Source organism: Tauraco erythrolophus, chromosome 7 (assembly GCF_009769465.1).
Source record: "Tauraco erythrolophus isolate bTauEry1 chromosome 7, bTauEry1.pri, whole genome shotgun sequence".
NCBI classification, from domain to species: Eukaryota; Metazoa; Chordata; class Aves; order Musophagiformes; family Musophagidae; genus Tauraco; species Tauraco erythrolophus.
Genome location: NC_141471.1, coordinates 17944967 through 17958591, shown reverse-complemented (window position 1 = coordinate 17958591; position 13625 = coordinate 17944967). Strand labels below are relative to the sequence as shown.

Sequence of the window (13625 nt, the reverse complement as noted above, 5' to 3'; positions counted from 1 at the left end):
TTGCACGAGTTTATTCCACCCCAGGTGCAGGACTTTGCATTTGCTTATTTTGAACTTGGTTCCTATCTGCCCGTTCAGGTCCTTCTGAATAACATTTTACCCTCCAGCATATTGACTGCTCCCCCCAAGTGGGTGTCATCTCAGAACTCACCGAAGGTGCACTGTTTGCCAGTGTCTAGCTTTTTTAATAGAAATGTTAAACAGTATTGGCCCTGGTGTTAATCAGTGAGGACAGCACTAGTCACTGTCTTTTGATTGGTCTTTGTACTGCTGACTGCAGCCTTTGAGCCCAGCAGTTCATTCAGTTTTCCACCTTATACATAAAATACAGACTGGATAAGTGAACAGTTTGATTATAACAATACTATGGGAAATGATGTCACAGGCCTTGCTGAAGTCAAAACAAACAACATCACTGCTTTCCCCTTATCCTCTGTGCCAGTCATCTCATCATAGAAGTCAGTGAGGTTGGTCAGGCATAATTTCCCCTTGGTAAATTGTGCTGGCTGGAGTTTGGGGTTTGTTTTGTTTTCTTTTTAGTCTTTCATGTAGCTGGAACCCCTTCCAGGAAGACTTGCTCCGTAACTTTCCCAGAGATTAAGGTCAACTGGACTGTAGTACCCCAGGTTGTCATCCTTGTACTTCTTGAAGATGGTTTTAACATTTGCCTTTTATCCCCATCATCAGGAAATTTGCCTGCTCTCCATGCTGCTTCAAGATGATGCAGCATCTGAGTTATACTGGCCAGCTCCCTGGTTACTTTCGGGCGCATGCCGCCTGATTGCATGGACATATGTCCATTTGGCTTAACTGCTCCTTAACTTCTTCCTCTGCTGTAGGTAATACTTTCTCACACTGACTCTGCTGATCTGCTTGGGCATGTGGGAGGCCTGAGGGCAGACCATACCCGTAAAAAACAGGTGATAAAAAGTTGCCAACTGGCCTGGCGTTTTTCATGTACTTTGTCTCTAGGCCTCCTTGCCTTGTAGAGGGACAACCCACCTGTTCCTTACCTTTCATTTGCTCCTGTTGTACAGCCCTTGTCACCCTTCATGTTCTTGACTAGTTTCAACTCCAGCTTCGAAATCTAAATGCAGTTTTTTCCTAATCAACTGAACACTTCTACAGTTAAACGTTTGCACTTCTAAGTGATTTTGAAGTAGTTGAGCCAATTACTGAAGAGAACACAGAGCATGCAACTGAAAGAGTACTTTCCCCCTCCCCCGTCACATCATATATTCTCTTTTGTAACTTCTGCTGCCTGAAATCAAGGGAAATCATGCCAACTGGGAGTGGGGGAATGTTTGCACGAATGCTGGAAAGGGAAGCAACAGTGTAGAGACCTTGTCTTTGCACAGGACAGGGGAGTAGAAAAGGGCATGTGCTGAAATGTCAGCTTCTAAGCTTCCCCACCATGGGTTATATACCCCTCCCAGCGCAAGTTACAGGCTGAAAGAGTTGGGGCTGTTCAGCCTGGAGAAGAGGAGGCTCCGGGGTGACCTTATAGCGGTCTTCCAGTACCTCAAGGGGGCCTACAGGAAAGATGGGGAGAGGCTGTTCAGGAGGGCCAGTTATGATAGGACAAGGGGTAATGGTTTTAAAATAGAGGGAGGTAGGTTCAGGTTGGATATTAGGAAAAAATTTTTTACTATGAGAGTGGTAGAACACTGGAACAGGTTGCCCAGAGAGGTGGTGGATGCTCCATCCCTGGAGACGTTCAAGGCCAGGTTGGACAAGGCCCTGAGCAACCTGATCTAGTTGGAGATATCCCTGTTCCTTGCAGGGGGGTTGGACTAGATGACCTTTGAAGGTCCCTTCCAGCCCTAACCATTCTATGATTCTATGATTCTAAGTTCTGGTTTCCTAGATGATCAGATGACCAGGACAGCAGTGTTTGCAAGGAGGAGACAAACTCACACATTCTGATCCTTTGTTTGATAATGGTGATATACCAAATAGCAGTTTTGGTGCTGGTAGAAGTCGCAGTGGAATTGTCTATTGCTGATAATATGGAAGTTGAAGAACAGCTACGAACACTTATATGTAGCAGAACTGTGTAGCTGCAGCTCTGGCATTTGTGTCAGATGTAGTTGGACCGATACGAGAGTGTAGTGTTCATGCTGGCCCTGATACCTGGGCTTCTGGACACATGGAGAGTAAATTTAAGTATCAGTGATCAGATGTTTTGAGGGAACTTCTGTAGCTTGTTGGGCTTAATGATAGGTATTCAGGTTGTGTATCATAGTTTTATTGAGAGAAGTGATACAAGTGAAACAAAAACCCCTACTTCTTTACCTAGGCGGCTTACCATCCAGTTGTAAGGTGGAGGATGAATATTTGCAAATTTGGAGTACAAGAGTCCTTGTGAATTAGCCAGTCATACCAGTTTACCAAAGATTTACCTAAGCGGTACCCGCCTTTTTTAGTCATTGCAGCAGGAATAGGCTTTTATAAAGAGATGGGATTCTCAAGAGAAACTCTTAAGACGACCGTTGCCATGCGTGAGGAACCTCATGAGGTAGTGGGGAAAAATGTCTTGTAAAGTCAAGTGAGAGGGTAATTATTAGAGGAATGGAGTTTAAAAGAAAAAAAAAATAGCCAAACCAACATTGCTTAAGGCAATGGCTGGAACACTTTGTTGATAACATAATCTCGAGCACTGTGGATGGCAAAAGACTACTATGCCAAGACAAACATGAGAGGTTTTTAGTAAAAGTTAGAAAAGTTTTTGACCAAGAATTATAGTTGCAAAGCAGAACCAGAAAAGCCATGTATTGGTGTAGTGTTCAGATAATGTTAATGTTGTGTTTGCTTGCATATGGAGGTCTGAAAGAGGACAGTCAAAGGCTTTGTCCGAGACAGAGTTCTTGATTCTTCTTACAGCACATGTCAACTGAACATGTCTCCATGCATCTGTTCTCCAGCAACAGATTAACATGCCAACCAGAAAAACGGCGCATGAATATGTTCCAATAAAGCAGTCAAGTTGGTAGCTACAAAAATACTGCTCCTGTGATACTGCTATTCCCTTGAGTGCATTAATTAAGGATGTGCAGTATCACAGAGTCACCTAGACGTTTGTGTTTTCGCATTAGCAAATGGTTATACTCCTCAAAGCCCAAATGGCTGGATTTTTATATCAGGACATCAGGCTTTGTACTTAATGATCATTGTGACACTTGCCGATATTCTCTTGAATGAACCTGCTTGACGCCGTCTGATACATCATTATTGAAAATCTTAGGTTTGCAGCTATTTGGAGGAAGAACATGCATGTGTATATTCTCTATCCAACACTAAAATGAAGACACAGCTTACATGTCTTGAACAGCTATCAAGGTTAAAAAAACCCCAACCCTAACCAAGCATAAAAAACCCTGTGATATTGTAGCACTCAAACAGTTCCCATACAAGTAGGAGGTCTGTGGAAATGTGACATAGGATTAGTCTACCAGAAGTATTTACTTGTGGTTTAAATCCTTTCTTTATTTTTGTGACTGGAAGCAATGTATTTGAAGTGTTTCTCTATAGTTTTATGTATGTTTTTTAATGCTCACTTTTTTTGGTAATTTTTTCTTCTAGTAGTCAAAGAAGCCCATCACCAGGTCCAAATCATACCTCTAGCACTAGTGCATCAAATTCAACACCTGCACCACAAAATACATCTGTACGACCCACTTGTTCATTAACACCTACGCTAGCAGCACACTTCAATGAAAATCTTATAAAGCATGTTCAAGGCTGGCCTGCAGATCATGCAGAAAAGCAGGTGAGTACTCTTGTACTTTGTTCCCTGAGAGAATGCAAAATGTGTAGTTTAAAATATGGTTTTCTTAACACAGGTTGCTTTTTCTAGGAATTAAAAGTATTTAGAAAAACCCTAATGTTTGGCCTTAGCCAGAAAAGAGGAGAATGTAGAGAGGTTAGGCCAGACCTGCAGGTTTTACACGTGATTTGCCGTTTAGCAGTGAAGTATTTTCAGTCTTGATTAAATTACCAGAGCTTTTGAAGTTCTCTCAGATGAATAGCTGTCCTCATAACTGTTTTCTTACTGCCAAGGTTCTATTGAAATTTACAAAGAACGTACATTTCAATTAATGTCTATAATAATGATATTCTTATTATATGGAAAAAGTTAGGAATTAGGTGACAAGCGTTAAACTATTTGAGACTGCTCCACAGTTTGAGTTACTCAGTTTTTAGCTCTACACAGTAAAAAAGGAACTCTGCCTTGTTTGTTGTACCCAGATTTTAAGATGATTTAGAGGGCTTAGACTGAATTTGGGCTATTTTTACATAAAATATGGATGGCAATTCTACTGGATTTCCCATTATAACTAACTGCGTAGGACCTACTCTGTTGTGGTAACACAGAGTAACTGGATACATGTCAGCAGCTTGGAATGTATTACTCAAAGGAACCATGTTGGTAGAGTCCAGTTCAAGTCCTTTCGCAGGCAACGCTGTCTGACACAGTCTGTATGGGATATTAATCTTACCTAGCCTGGTTTACTTTGGTCTTTTGAAGAGTGGTTGCATGCCAGCTCAAGCCTACACTGGCGGATTTTGGGTAGTAACTTACAGGATGACTCTTAGAAGTGCAGTCTAGACTGATAACCCTATTTAGTCTGTGTTTGGGGTTTGAGTTTTGTTTCTTTTCATTATTTTTTTTGATTCAATTTTAGACATTACCAGCCTGTACTGAGTCAAATGACTGAGCCATTGCTGTGGAACATGCCTTTAAGGAAATGGTGCAGCACAGCCATCTCTCTCTGTGGCCTTGGCCCTCAGTTTTGATAGTGTTATTTTCACTGTGTATTGAATTGACTTATGTCTTAATGCAGAAAGTACAGATTTATACGGTTCATAGGTAATTTTTTCCCCCCACTATCTGTAATAAAGATATCAAAAAAAGCCCAGGCAGCCTAACCCTAATGCTAGGCAGCCTTGTATTCATTTGGATACTTTTACCTTTGTGCCAAGTGTTACCTGTTGTACTGTCCTGACTGCAGTTTCAGATGATTTCACGTGACAGTGTTGCTTATAGGCCAGTTTAGAATAGTAACACCTGAGGGACTTAAGTCAGATATTTGATAGAAAAGAAAAAGTGAAAGTATGGATGTAATACATAGTGAAGAAGGTAAGCTAGATGGAAAGTGGAGAGGCTAAAATATGCAGTGCCTTGATTTTTCAGATTTCTAACCAGATGTGTATCTTAAATTGAAGTTAGGGCATAAGAGCACATGCCAGAGTAAACTGAAAAATAAGTAGTAAATAAATAAGGTGAGCCAGGACAGGTACGTCTTAAAGCAGTCAGACTTGAAGAAATGTACTGTGCAGTAATTAGTAGCTAAAACAGTTCTTGAACCACCAGCACTTATCTCACAGAACTCATAAAAAACAGTTAATGTGGTAAACTTGAAAAGAATCCAGTAATGTGGTTAACTGAAAAATAATTAGTGTAACTATCTTCTCTTTAAGGAATGTGAGAAACGAAATTGTGAATGTTCTCAACTCAGTAATTGTAGAGGTACTTTGTGTGTTGAACAATATCTAAGTAGAAAAAATGGTGAATTTACATTTTTACAAACACCTGAAAAGAAAACCCTAATAATAGTCAATGTGGACTTTTTAAAAAGAAGTGATGTCAGGGTTTTCTGTTGTGTTTTTTCTTTCTTTTGATAAAGTATCAGTGTTTGGTAACATGAGAGAGAGCAATAAACATTATATCCTGATTTGCAGTAAGACTGTTAACACCTTTTAACAAGAATCTTGTATGCAGAAGTTATTTTAAGGCCTTTTGAATGAGATTTAAGACGAGTGACTGGTCATCTTAAAAAGAAGTACTCTGAAAGTCATTATTGATAGTTTGCTATCAGTCTCAAGGTTTTGGAGCTGTGTAGGGAGGACATGGGGACTGATGTGCTACTGGAGACCAGGGTGCTTCTGGATGTCAACGCACTCCAGCAAAAAAAAACTTTTAACATAGAATCATAGAATGATTAACATAGGGAATTAGAACACAAAGTGCTGCTTCGAACTGGAGAAATGCCAGAAGTTTATGAAGACCTGTGCTAAATATCATTTTCGGGAAGGAAAAATCAAGTATGCAAGTACTTAAGCAGATGTTGTGGATCAGCCCCAGTAGGCAGCAAAGCACCACACAGCTACTTGCTTGCTCTCCCCTAGTAGGATGGAGGAGAGAATTGGAAGGGCAAGAGAGAAAACTCATGGATTGAGATAAAGACAGCTTAATAAGTAAAAGGGGCAGGAGGAAAGTGATGCAAAAACAGTGGCTTACCACCAGCCAACCAATGCCCAACCAGTCCCTGAGCAATGGCAACCTGTGGAAAACTGCCCCCGGTTTTATTGCTGAGCATGAAATTATATGGTATGGAACATCCCTGTGATCAGTTTGGATCAGCTGTCTCAGCTGTGTTCCATCCCTGCCTTTTATCCACCCACAACCTATGTGCTGGGAGGGTCAGAGAGAGAAAGGGAGAAGCCCTTGATGCTGTCTCTGTAAGCTCTGCTCAGCAATAGCTAAAAGGTTGGTGTGAAATCAATGCTGTTTTGGTCACAGATCCAAAATGTAGCAGCACCATATGGGCTGCTAAGAAGGAAATTACCTCCATCTCAGCCAGACCCAGTACAGCAGAGGATAACTTTGCTAAGCAGTAAGAGTGCAGGGCAGGATCTATTTGAAACATAGTTTTTTCCGTATGCCACTTGCAAGAAGTCTTCTTTCCTTCTTGCAGTGTGATGCACAGGACCTCAAGAGTAATTATACTTGTCTCCTTGCGCTGTTGAGGAGTTCTCTGGAGTTACATAGAATCATAGAATGGTTAGAGTTGGAAGGGACCTCAAAGATCATCTAGTTCCAACCCCCCCTGCCATGGGCAGGGAAACCCTCCACTGCACCAGGTTGCCCAAAGCCTCATCCAACCTGGCCTTGAACACCTCCAGGGATGGGGCACCTACAGCTTCTCTGGGTAACCTGTTCCAGTGCCTCACCACCCTCTGAGTGAAAAATTTCTTCCTTAGATCTAATCTAAATCTACCCTCTTTCCGTTTAAATCCATTGCCCCTTGTCCTATCACTACATGCCCTGGTAAAAAGTCCCTCCACAGCTTTCCTGTAGGCCCCCTTTAAGTACTGAAAGGCTGCTATAAGATCACCCCGGAGCCTTCTCTTCTCCAGGCTGAACAGCCCCAACTCTCTCAGCCTGTCTTCATAGCAGAGGTGCTCCAGCCCTTGGAACATCTTCGTGGCCCTCCTCTGGACGCGCTCCAGCAGCTCCATGTCCTTCTTGTGTTGGGGACTCCAGAGCTGAACGCAGTATTCCAGGTGGGGTCTCACGAGAGCAGAGTAGAGGGGCAGAATCACTTCCCTCGACCTGCTGGCCACGCTCCTTTTGATACAGCCCAGGATACGGTTGCCTTTCTGGGCTGCCAGTGCACATTGCTGGCTCATGTTGAGCTTCTCGTCCACCAGCACTCCCAAGTCCTTTTCCTCAGGGCTGCTCTTAATCCATTCTTTGCCCAGCCTGTACTTGTGCTTGGGATTGCCCCAACCCACATGCAGGACCTTGCACTTGGTGTTGTTGAACTTCATGAGGTTCTCACAGGCCCACCTATCCAGCCTGTCAAGGTCCCTCTGGATGGCATCCCTTCCCTCCAGCATGTCCACAACACCACACAACTTGGTGTCATCTGCAAACTTGCTGAGTGTGCACTTGATTCCACTGTCCATGTGTCCAACAAAGATGTTAAATAACACTGGCCCCAGTACTGACCCTGAGGAACACCACTCGTCACTGGCCTCCACGTGGACATTGAACCGTTGACCACAACTCTTTGAGTGCAACCATCCATCCAATTCCTTATCCACCGAGTGGTCCATCCATCAAAACCATGTCTCTCCAGTTTAGAGATGAGGATGTCGTGTGGGACAGTATCAAATGCTTTGGATAAGTCCAGGTAGACGATGTCAGTTGCTCTTCCCCTATCCATCAATGCTGTAACCTCATCATAGAAGGCCACCAAATTAGTCAGGCAGGATTTGCTCTTAGTGAAGCCATGTTGGCTGTCACCAATCACCTCCTTATTTCCCATGTGCCTTAGCATAGTTGCCAGGAGGATCTCCTCCATGATCTTGCCGGGCACAGAGGTGAGACTTACTGGCCTGTAGTTCCCTGGGTCTTCTTTTTCCCCTTTTTAAAGATGGGGGCTATGTTTCCCCTTTTCCAATCATTGGGAACTTCACCAGATTGCCATGACTTGTGAAATATGATGGCTAGTGGCTTAGTAGCTTCATCTGCCAGTTCCCTCAGGACCCGCGGATGGACCTCATCAGGTCCCATGGACTTGTCCACCTTCAGGTTCTTCAGATGATCTTGAACCTGATCTTCTCCTACAGTGGGCGGTTCTACATTCTCACAGTCCGTGCCTTTGCCTTCTGTGGCTTGGACTGTGCCGCTGGAGCTCTTGCCAGTGAAGAATGAGGCAAAGAAATCATTGAGAACCTCAGCCTTCTCCATATCCCGGGTAGCCAGGTCCCCCGTTTCCTTCCGGAGAGGGCCTACGTTTTCCCTACATCTCTTTTTATCACTGACATACCTATAGAAGTTTTTCTTGTTGCCCTTAATATATATATCCAATATAATATATATATCCAATTCAGTGACAAGGCTTCAAGAAGTGCACAGACTGAGGATAGGTCGTGCTTTCTAAACTAACTGACTAAGTAAGGAAATTAAAATAACGGAGTTTGTCTGGAAGAGAACATCTGAAAAGGATGGCAGAGCTTTTTTTACCTGTATAAGGTAGCTGGAAAGAAGATGATATTTAATTATTTTTGTCATTTAAGGCTTAATTTAGATGGGAAGTCTAAGTCTACTATTGAACTAGTGGACAGAGACTTTTTAACTACTTGAACAACTTTGGAAACTTGAAGCCCTGTCATGCACTGTCTTTCAAGATGGTTGGGTAAGCATTTGTTAGGATCAAGGAAATCTCAACCATCCCTGCCTTAGCATGGGCCTGGGTTTAGATTATCTCTTGGCAGCCAGTGTTGCTCATTTCTGTTTCTAAATGGACTTTTGTAGAGAATGTAACGTACTTCTGATTTAATGTTCCCTTTTGAAGTTAGAGTGCTTTACTGTTTCAAGACACGCTCATCCAGTGATCCCCTGGCTACAGCCAGTTGTTTCCAATACATGATTCAAAATCCTGACCTTTTTGTGTAACCGTTGCAGGCATCAAGATTACGTGAGGAAGCCCATAACATGGGAAGTGTCCATATGTCAGAAATTTGTACTGAATTAAAGAATTTAAGGTCTTTAGTTCGAGTATGTGAAATTCAAGCAACTTTGCGTGAGCAAAGGTAAGTATGTGCTCTGTGTTTATTTTCAAAATGGTAGTTTTCAAGGTGGTATTAAAATTCCCATTCTGGCATGGTTTTGCATGACCTATATTTACCGATGACTTTGTAATATCTGTCAGGTTTGCAAGCTGTCTTCTCTGTGCACACTCTACCTGTTTGCCGCACAGATGCCTCATAGTCTCCAATGATTAGAACAAGATATGCAGCTTCTGTATGTATCTTCACCTAGAGAGAAAAGAAGTCTCTTTCCAGATACATGCGTGCATTGGGAAAAACTGATTAACTTACACTAGTTCAGCATACATCTAAAAGTATCTGTTCATACGCGATGCGTGGAATCACATAGGTACACGTTTGCGCGGCCTGAAACACTACAGTTTGTGAGAGACGTTCGTTAGGTATAAAGCCAGAGCAGGTTTGAGCAGGTGTCACTGGTATCACAAGCTAAGTTAAAAATAAGGTTTTTACTTAGGAAGGAGGTGTCGAAGATCTTGGGGTTCTTTAGTGAGATGTTGATTATAGCAAAGTAGACTTCTTAAGTCAGTAATAGCGAGTGTCTTATGTATCACTGAAGCGACACACAGCCACGTTGTTGAAGACTGTTGTGCAAGATTGAAAAGTTTAGTCTTACAATACATGCTGAAACTTTTCACCAGCAGTCATGATCCTGAACCTACTTTCATATTCAGTTTATTTTTTGAATCGTGTTGTCCCATCAACTGTTAAGTCACACTACAGTTCGAATACAGTGATTCTCATTTACAATTTTTAAGCTGCTCTTAGTGTTACATGCTGTTCAAATAGCTAACTTTATCCTAGAAGCCTTTGCTTTTTGGCAGTTAGTAAAACAAACCTTTAGTCAGAATCATAGAATGGTTAGGATTGGAAGGGACCTCAAAGATCATCTAGTTCCAAACCAGAGGTAGTCTATAATATATTTGGACATCTTTCCTAATAAAGAATCTAAAATATCCATTCTTTCTGAAATTTTATTTCATAACTTCATTACATAAATCACAATTTCTGTGGAATATTTAATGAACTGCTTGGTTTCTTACAGGTTTCATTCCCTAAGTTTTATTTCTGTCCCTGGGTGCACATTTGATCTGAAATAACATATCAAATGTGATTGTTCAGCTCACTAAATAGCACCTTGTTTCTTGTACGCTGTGTGTCCTTAAGTTGTCACTGAATAATGATTATTGTGACTTTGAATCTATGATAACATGTATCTTTTATTTTTACTGCAATCTCAAAGATGTGAAATATGTGGCATAAGTAACAAGTGGGTGGGGGGAGGCTTTTGCAAAGGATGGGACTATCAAAGCCAGTACATTTGAATAATGTATTATTTCTGTACTTTTGCACAGAAGAGAACTATTTAAATTTGTTCTAAGAGGGAACTTTAGGCAAAGCAAGTGTATTATTTTAACCATAACTGACAGCACCTAGAAGAAAACTTATTTGTTTAAAAAAATTTGAGCGCTTTGGGTTGTCGTACAGTCTGGAAAACTGCATGATGCAGGCACAGGACTATTCTTCAGAATATTCAGTTGCTCAACATACTCTTCCAGTGTCCTGCTTTTTCTGGGAGTTGAATTCAAGTGACGAGCCAGTTTAAACATAACAGTATATCAGTCATAATGAAATACAGCAATTAAATTTTCCTAACTAAGGTATAAAACATAGCAGGTCTCTGTGCATCTGCATATGGTGTTTGTAGGTGATTGAACAGATTGCAAATTAATTTGAAAATATCTGAATGTTATTAGTAGAGCTAAGGAGCTATGTATCTTTCACTGAAATTGTGGAAGTGCTTGTGTAGATACTTATTTAATATCTGTATGTAATGAAAATGTTTGTACTAATTTATTTCCTTTCTCTTGCAGGATACTATTTTTGAGGCAACAAATTAAAGAACTTGAAAAGCTAAAGAATCAGAATTCCTTCATGGTGTGAAAAGTTGTAAACAATTGCACATGGTTTTGAGTACAGGAACTATTAAACTGATGCCCAGTCTTAACACTTTTGAGCTGCATTTGAGTAGACTTTGGACCGTTGAGCTGGGCAGAAAAAAAGTTGACATGGGGAAGGGGACAGGAGGGAGTCAAATTCAGGGGAAAGATACAAGAATGATTTGTAAAACCCTTGAAATGTAGATTTCTTGTAGATGTATTCTTCACGTTGTAAATATGTTTTGTAGAGTGAAGCCATGGGAAGCCATGTGTATCAGAGCTTAGACATCCAAAACTAATCAATGCTGAGGTGGCTAAATACCTAGCCTTTTACATGTAAACCTGTCTGCAAAATTAGCTTTCTTTTTTTTTCTTTTTTTTTCTTTTTTTTTTTAGTTAATTTATCATTCAGAAATCTTGCATTTCCTAAAATTCAATGCAAGCGCCAGGCGATCTGTGTCTAAGGCTGCAACAATTTGGGTAATGTACAAAATACCATGAAACAACTGTTTCCACACTTGCACCGAATCGAGAGCAGTGCTTCTCCATTTCTGTTTTACAGAGAAATGTTTTTCATTTTCTGTGTTCCATTTCCCCGTGAAATCCTAAATCTGATTTTATCAGTTTTTTAATGCTTCTAATTTTCTCTTTTCTTAAGGCACTGTTGCTATGGCACTTTTTCTATAATCTTTTCATTCCTGTGTACAGTAGCTTAAAATTGCAGTGATTGAGCATAACCCACTTGTTTGTATAAATTATTGAAACGTATTTCCATTTGCACCCTGTAAGAATGGACTTATAGTACTGCTGGGCATGTGTGCTGAAAGTACATTACTTGCTCAAATATAAGGAAATAGCCCAATGAACATGTTAACATGGTTGTGGGAGGGGAAAGAGGAAAAAAAAAAAAGCTAGTCAGATGTGAATTGTATCTGTTGTAATAAACATGTTAAAACAAAGAAACACTGGTTTTCATTTCCTTTGGTCAACACATATTAAAATTTGGTCTGTTTGGGGACTCTTTATTAGAACTGTTCTTGTTGAACACTTTTGTACTTAAATAATTCCTCAAGGGAGGTTTTGTTTAAAACTTGTAAACAGGAAAATGTGTATAAAATATTTAATGAAATATAAAATTCAACAAGAATGATTTAAGACACCTCCCCAACAGTTGTCATATGTTAACTCCTGGTTTACCTGTCTTGATATTATGACATTTCATTTCAAAGGATGTTTGTGTTGTAGCTAACTGTTTAAGTCTGGTGCTGACTGCTGTTCTTAACCATCACAAAACGCTGAATTTGTGTAATTGGAGCAACCCACCGTTTGAAAATGGTGGCAAAGCTCGGCTTTGTATATTGTTTCCTAAAGTATATTAAAAAATAAAAAAGAAACTATTGCTACTACAAAATAAATGTGACTTTTTCTTTGCTTAAAACCAACAAAAATAGTGATGGCAGTACTAGTTCAGTATTTGCAGAGATGTATATGTTACAGTAGTTTAAGTAAGAAAGAACGTAGGTAATGGATTTAAAAAAAACCAACTACTTAGAGGTGTTGACATGTGATGATACATGTTTTATTCCTAGAAAATACTGTCTTTCAGCACCAGAAACATTATTTGACTTTTATTTTGCCTTGTCTCATGTTGAGTGGGCTCGGACTGATTTTTAAAATCAGTTTTTCATTAGTGGAAGCTGAATGCTCTGTGCAAACAAGCCATTGCAAATGGAGCGAGTTGAAATACCTTAACTAACAACGAGGGAGGAATCAGGGTAGATGAACTTGTAATTGTTCCTCATTTTCTAACCCAGCATGTGCTGTTGTGTTTCTATCATGTAGATGTTTGGTTTTGCTCAGAAAATGGAAGTATAATAATCTCGAATGAATTAATTTTAACATAAATTGTTTCAGCATTTTTAGAGACCCAAGGCCAGGTGACAGAAGGCTTCCTGAGACTCTCCTATTTGTCCAGTGTCCTGTTTCTTGTGATGCTCATTGTCTTGAGGTTGCCCAAGCATAGGGAAATAGCATGCGAAATGAATGGACGTATGGATGATCTTTCACCAGTGGTTGTCCTTAGTTCTGGTATTTTGCTGTTTGGTTTCTTGCTGAGACAAAGGTTGTTTCTGTCTAATAGATATGCCGGGCCCATCTTCCATGATCTTATGTGATTTCCTTTTGATTCTTATATTGCCCTCTATAACATCCTGCGTCAACGAGCTTCACAAGTTAATTTCATTCTGTAGAAAATTACTTTGGATTATTTTTTAAAGCTCTGGTTTG

The 13625-nt window shown here is 40.5% G+C and overlaps 1 protein-coding gene across 5 annotated transcripts in view; it reads left to right on the top strand.

Moving 5' to 3' along the window:
• Positions 1–12781, top strand: part of WAC (WW domain containing adaptor with coiled-coil) — a 65963-nt gene extending 53182 nt beyond the window's left edge. For 3 of the 5 annotated variants that reach the window (XM_086614861.1, XM_086614860.1, XM_086614864.1), the window contains 3 exons: positions 3583–3769; positions 9257–9384; positions 11274–12780. In XM_086614861.1, the coding sequence (XP_086470987.1) occupies positions 3583–3769; positions 9257–9384; positions 11274–11343 (385 nt within the window). In that variant the 3' untranslated portion in view covers positions 11344–12780. Of the gene's footprint in view, positions 1–3582; positions 3770–9256; positions 9385–11273 lie in introns of all 5 variants that reach the window. The other 2 variants (XM_086614862.1, XM_086614863.1) reach the window with 1 other exon arrangement.
• Positions 12782–13625: the final 844 nt, after the last annotated feature.